This window comes from Cyprinodon variegatus, unplaced genomic scaffold (assembly GCF_000732505.1).
Source record: "Cyprinodon variegatus isolate N-32 unplaced genomic scaffold, C_variegatus-1.0 Scaffold11, whole genome shotgun sequence".
Taxonomy (NCBI): Eukaryota; Metazoa; Chordata; class Actinopteri; order Cyprinodontiformes; family Cyprinodontidae; genus Cyprinodon; species Cyprinodon variegatus.
The window spans coordinates 818,369-825,118 of record NW_015150464.1 but is presented as its reverse complement, the minus strand read 5'-3'; the positions used below and the strand labels follow the sequence as shown (position 1 = coordinate 825,118).

General features: G+C 41.7%; 1 protein-coding gene across 3 annotated transcripts in view; it reads left to right on the top strand.

Annotated features, from left to right (window-relative positions):
* Positions 1 to 4,861, top strand: part of LOC107088618 (cytochrome P450 1B1) — a 7,409-nt gene extending 2,548 nt beyond the window's left edge. The window contains exons 1-3 of one of the 3 annotated variants that reach the window (XM_015380907.1): positions 120 to 419; positions 637 to 1,647; positions 2,535 to 4,861. In XM_015380907.1, coding sequence (XP_015236393.1) covers positions 358 to 419; positions 637 to 1,647; positions 2,535 to 3,117 — 1,656 coding nt within the window. In that variant the 5' untranslated portion in view covers positions 120 to 357 and the 3' untranslated portion in view covers positions 3,118 to 4,861. Of the gene's footprint in view, positions 1 to 119; positions 420 to 636; positions 1,648 to 2,534 lie in introns of those variants that run through there. The other 2 variants (XM_015380916.1, XM_015380923.1) reach the window with 2 other exon arrangements.
* Positions 4,862 to 6,750: the final 1,889 nt, after the last annotated feature.

Here is a 6,750-nt window from a genome sequence, read left to right as displayed (position 1 = left end):
AATTCAGACTTTCATTTCAGAATTCTGACTTTTTTCCCATGTTAAACTGAAATAAAATTTCAAAATCAGTTTACTTTTTCTTTTTCTTTTCAGTGGCCCTAATCCTCTTCCGTACATCTTAATGTGTGGCAGTTTACAACTTGAACAATGACGTCTGCTGCTTGAGAATAGCCTGTGGAGGAGGGAGGAGGGAAATAAGCAGGCAGTCAGAGAGAAGTGCCCACCCCCTTCTCCCCCTTTGCAACAAACCTGCCTACTGTAGCAGAGCGGCTGACGGGCTGTGATGCTGCAGCAGTTTGCGGATAAAAGTCCCGCTGCGTTGCTGCAGACATAAAGAACTCAGTTGGATGTCTGTGGATGCTGAGCAGGCTGAAAACCCTCCGCAGGACTTTAAAGCATTTTAACAACAGAAATGTAAAGTAATCAATTGTTGTTCTTGTTTTTATTTTTTCAGATAAAATATAAATAAAGAAGCAAATTTTGATATTTTCAAATATTTACATTTTATTTATTTACAGAAAATGAAAACAGGACGGATGCTTTCTATGATTCATTGATTGATTCTTTATTTCTTTATTTTTTAATTAGACCAGATTGTTATTTATAGCAATGACCTCATTATTTGTGTTCCTGCAGAATCTGCACCATGGAAGTGGCTCCAGAGTATAGCACCACAGTTAACACTTTCACTACCACAGCTCTGTTGGTGGCATGCCTCACTCTGCTGCTCTCCGTCTGGCTGTGGCTCCGGCAGCGGGGGTCCATCCCGGGCCTGCCGGGGCCCTTCGCCTGGCCCGTTATCGGGAACGCCGCGCAGCTCGGCACCGCGCCGCACCTCTACTTCAGCCGCTTGGTGAAAAAATACGGCAACGTGTTCCAGATCCAGCTGGGCAGCCGCGCGGTGGTGGTGCTGAACGGAGACGCCATCAGACAGGCGCTCATCAAGCAGGGTCTGGACTTCGCCGGGAGACCGGACTTCACCTCCTTCAAGCACATCTCTGACGGCCACAGCATGGCGTTCGGGACCGTCTCAGACTGGTGGAAGACGCACCGCAAAGTGGCCCAATCCACGGTGCGCATGTTCTCCACCGGGAACCCGCAGACCAAGAAGACGTTTGAGCAGCACGTCCTGGCCGAGTTTAAGGAGCTGCTGCAGCTGATGGTGCAGAAAACACGGGAGGAGCGCTTCTTCCAGCCGAACACCTACCTGGTGGTGTCCACGGCCAACGTGATGAGCGCGCTCTGCTTTGGGAAGAGATACTCCTACGACGATGAGGAGTTTAGGGAGGTGGTGGGCAGGAACGACAAGTTTACGCAGACTGTGGGAGCGGGGAGCATCGTGGATGTGATGCCCTGGCTCCAGTACTTCCCCAACCCTATTAAAACCATGTTCGATGAGTTCAAGCTGCTTAATAATGACTTTGTGGTGTTCATCCGGGATAAAGTCATTGAGCACAGGAAAACCATCGAGTCTGGTGCCATCAGGGACATGACGGATGCTTTTATTGTGGCTCTGGACCAAATCAGAGAAAAGTCTAGACTCTCATCTGAGAAAGACTACGTGACCCCCACCATAGGGGACATATTTGGAGCCAGCCAGGACACCCTGTCCACTGCACTGCAGTGGATCATTCTCATCCTTGTCAAGTAAGCAACTCTAAGCAGTCTAAAGTCAAATATTTAAAATTAGGTTTATTTGATAAACAGATTTTTTAAAATCACTTTTCATAAATATGTAATTTAGATCCACCTAACAATAAAACGATTAAAAGACAGGATAGTTTAACTGATTGTACTAACGTTTTACCTGCCAAATCTAATTAAATTAGTTGTATTACATGTCTGCTTTTATAGACGTTTTAAAGGGACAATTTATGTTAAAAAAAAACAAAAATTTTATCTGAATTTTATCTCAAATGAGTAACGCTTTATATTTGTAGATCTATCAGACTCTTGACCCTTGCTGGCATATTTTCTATTTAAGTTTTGTCAATCTAAATTTGGGTGACTCAATTAACCCCAATAGCAAAAAAGACAAATCCTTTTAATTATTTTTATCACTTGTATTCTAGATCTGTTTTTAGGTCCAATCAAGTCAGCCTTGGTTTGACCATTTTATAAACCTTAATCCCATTATAGAGACGTTTCAGCAGCCTTATCTCAAGTTTTCAGCCATTTTGTTTAGACAGAGAACAGAAGGCATTGTGTTATTTAAAAAAAAATCTGTTTAAACAGATTTCAGACTGATTGCATCGGATTAGTAAGCAGTGCTCCCGGCATTGTGTAGGCAGTGCAAAGATATGAGGTCCTACAGTGTGTGTGTGTTATGTAAGAACATTTAGAGCAGCTGAGGGAATGACAGACACTGACAGGGACACAAAGAAATGAAACTGAACATGGGAGAAAGTGAATGACTTATACGGTCAGGATAAAGCAAAGGGTTCAACTGTTTTCCTCAAAGAGTCTTCTGTTGAGCCATCGTCCAAATGTGGGTTTAGACAGAAGGGTGTCTGACGTCTCACCTCTGACTGTAGGTACCCTGAGATGCAAGCACGTCTTCAGCAAGAGGTGGACAGAGTTGTGGACCGGGTCCGCCTCCCCGCCATTGAAGACCAGCCTCAGCTGCCGTACGTCATGGCCTTCATCTACGAGGTGATGCGCTTCACCAGCTTTGTCCCCCTCACCATTCCCCACTCTACGCTCACAGACACCTCAGTCATGGGCTACACCGTGCCAAAGAACACGGTCATCTTCGTTAACCAGTGGTCCATCAACCATGACCCAGCAATTTGGTCCAACCCAGAATCCTTCAACCCAGAGCGCTTCCTTGATCCCCAGGGGGCGCTGAACAAAGATCTGACCAGCAACGTTCTCATCTTTTCATTGGGACGACGGCGGTGTATTGGGGAGGAGCTCTCCAAGATGCAGCTGTTTCTCTTCACGTCCCTGCTGGCGCACCAATGCAACATCATCACTGACCCGGAAAAGACCCCAACCCTGGACTTCAATTATGGCCTGACTCTTAAACCGCTCGATTACTCCATAGCAGTGTCTATGCGGGAAAATTTGACTCTGCTGGATGCAGCCACCTCTCCACTGCTAAAAAAGGAGTCTTGATTAGATTTACAGAAAAGGACTGAAATGAAACAAATGAAGAATAATGGTTGGACCCAGGCTTTGGTCTATGCCTTTAAATACAGCAGATAAACAGATGCAGACAAATCTCTTAACGCCTCTGCTTAATATTTGCACAGAGCCTTAAAATAAATATGTTATTGCTTAAGCACATCCTCACACACAAAAATAAATGTAGAATATGCAACCCAATTAATTAAATGGGAAATAAAATCCCACATTTTTGTATTTATTTTGAACAAATTCACCAGTTGCATAAATATTGACACCCTCTGTTGACAACTTGGAGATCTCACTTTGAGACAGATGTCTGTGGTGTTTAGACCATATGAATCTGATCATTCTACTACCGAAAAACCAAAGAAAACCAATGTTCAATTCACTAAATCTTTATTTATAACTGACAGGGTAAGAATTATGGGAGACTAATAAGCTTTTTATTGATTTGCAGACTCCCAAAAAACCAGTAATGGTTCTTAAATTGTCTTTATACCCTAGAAGAACTCCTCATTGTAATGATTGGGCCATTGTTTTGTTTACCTAAATGTGAAAGTGTTGTAGTCAAGCTAAAGAAAGGATGAAAAAAATCATGTTATGCTGCTGTAATTAAAAATTATACACATTTTTCAAGGTTTTTAACACATGTTTTACTACTGGTACATATAACTGTGTCTAAATCTAAATTTCTAACCTCTGGGGTTCTTGTTTGTGCAGCCCAGAAAGCAATGGGACATCTGCTTCACAGGAGACACGATGCAGAACATCCACCCACATTCAGCATTAGTCAGATAGGCCAAGTAGCAATTACCTATGATCTTTGTATTTATCAGACCTGAGGAGTGCAGTAAAAACAAGAAAACTGTCAGTTAAAAAAGAAAAAGCAGGCAAATATGAAGCTCTGATCCACCAAAATATAGACACACGTAAAAAAAGCTGCTCCTTGCAAAGTTTGTACTGCTGCCGAAAAAGACTAACTGTACACTGAAGCCTTTTGCTGTAGCTACGCTTCCCAGAGATCAGGGAGAAAATACACTTTATCTACGTTTTTGTATGAATCCTTTCAAATTTGCCAGTAATTTTGTATGTAGTCTCTTAAAAACTGTTTCTTTTGCATCTATTTTCATAACTGTGATGCTGCAAGCTGCAGCAAGTATCCTCATGTGACTATCCAGTAGTGATGCCGCAGTTTTAGGGACTGCGCTACAGGAGAATAAGCTTTCTACTGCCTAAGCTCTTAAACTTCAGCTCTACTAAAATAAGATGTTTAGTAGCAAATTGTACATTAATATATTATAGTGTAAGTATATTACTCAGGAAAAAACACATAGATGCTTAAATCAAATATTATTTAATCTAAAGTGCTTTTTAAAATATATAATATTAAAGGATGCCCTGCAGAGATGGCCAGTTTGGCATATAAATATATAATAGAGTGGTCTTATTCAGCATTACATTATAGAAATGGACCAGTAAGAGATTCACACCTAATCATAACCTTAAACAATACCAAGGTTTGATCACAGTAATTAGACGCATTACTGTCAAACTATGGGTTAGGGATTAGAGTGAAAGGTGAAGTAGCTTACTGTCAGCCAGCTGACTGACAGTGTGCAGCAACAGGGGATGAGTAAAGGCAGTACTGGGTGACTATGCTCCATACAGCTTGCACGTTCTCATCCAAAGGGCATTAAACAGATGGAACTGTGTGATGGAAAATATGACTGTTTTTTTTTTCAAACTGAGCTACTGGAAACCAGCCCATGTCTGCTGGATCATCTCTTCCTTGCTTATGCTGGGATAGAAATGCATGTTAGTAAAAAAAAGTCTCATAATGAAAGCCTAATCTTGTGATGCATGGGCAACGTGACTTCTTGCATATATAATATAACGCAACTACAGGTTGGTAATATTTAGAGGTCTGCTTTATTGCATGCAAGCTCAGTGTTTTTGTAAATCTTCTGTCAGAAACGCAAAACTGATTTTTTTAAAACTGAGAAAACCAAATAAAATGTTTTATCCATTTTCAGTTTCTGTTATATCTCTTTTGGCTGGACTCCTCCAAACACTATTAAATTCATGTGGTGCAAAACATAGAGGAAGAAATACAAATACCTAATATTCAAGAAGCAGAATTATTTCTTTTAAAATATGTTTAAAAAGGCTTTCATTATTTTGTTACGGCCCCTGTAGTAAAGACATAATACTAAATAGCTTTCTGATAAATAATGATGACATGTACTGGTAAAAAAAAAACAGCAAATGATAGATCACTCATACCAGTTTTACTTTTTTACTGTTTTATTTTAACGATGATGGAAAAACTAGGTTGTTGCACTTTTAGCTTCAATCATATTGAGATAGGCTATATCTGAGAATTTCAGAGCTGCAAATGGCTTTTTGGTTTATTTCATATATCAAATAATGAACCCAGCATCTGCAACAGACTGGCGACATGTTCAGGGTATACCTTGCTTCTCACCTAAAGACTACCAGAGATAGGCCCCAGCTCCACTGGTCCCCGATGGAATAAGCTGGAGAAGATGGATGGATGGAAGTGCTTTTGTTGCTTATGATTAGGATAAGAATGATAAGCAACATCAATGTTCACCCTGACACACGACTGCGTTCCCAGGTTCACCACCAATCACAACGTGAAGTTTGCAGATGACACCACGGTGTTGGGCCTCATCAGAGACGACGACGACCAGGACTACAGAGAGGAGGTGGAGCAGCTGGTGGACTGCTCCACGATTATAACAGAATAATTTCAAAAGAACAATTAATTCTGTTTAAAAGTAAAAACAAAAGTTGGTGGTCATAATCAATTGATGGTCTGAATAGATATTTTTGTCGGCATACATGATATCAGGTACCTTTAAATCTGTTCTTCTGAATGAAATCTCTTTACTAAGCTCTGACAAGGACATGTTCAAAGCTGCAGCAACATAAGACAACAAGATCAACATTGATGAGTATGCCATGACTGTACATGACTCTACATCAAGAGATGCATTGAGGAAGTCAGCACCACAAATATCATAACCCGGGCCAACCAACAAGCCTGGATAACTGAGGAAAGCATGGAACTCAGCCTTCATCTCTGGTGCTAAAGAGGCACAGATGACAGTGCGAGCCTACTTTAACCGTGCCGTCAGGTTAGCAAAGCAGATACACAGTTGGAAAATCCAGCATCTTTTCTCCGACATCAGCAACACCAGGAGGATGTAGCAAGGGTTATGGACAATTAAAGACTACAACACATCCTCCCCCCCCCGGTTGGTGCAGTTGATGTTGACTTCTCAGCACTCCAGCAGTGAAAGCTGTTTCGCCATCAGGGAGAGAAGGCACTCTGCTTTGACACAGTGTAAATGTGGAAGACTCTGAGGAGAGTCAGCCAGAGGAAGGCACCAGGCCCTGATAACATACCTGGGTGGTTGTTCAAGGAGTGTGTAGGTCAGCTGGCAGGTGTTCTCACAGACATTTTTAACACCTCGCTGGACCAATCAATAGTTAGCCTCGTGAGACCATCCTGATCTCGCGAGCTTTCAAGGTTTCACTCGCTAATCAGTCTGGAGACTCTCCGTTAAAGAAAATTTGGAGCCGTTCACCAAACGA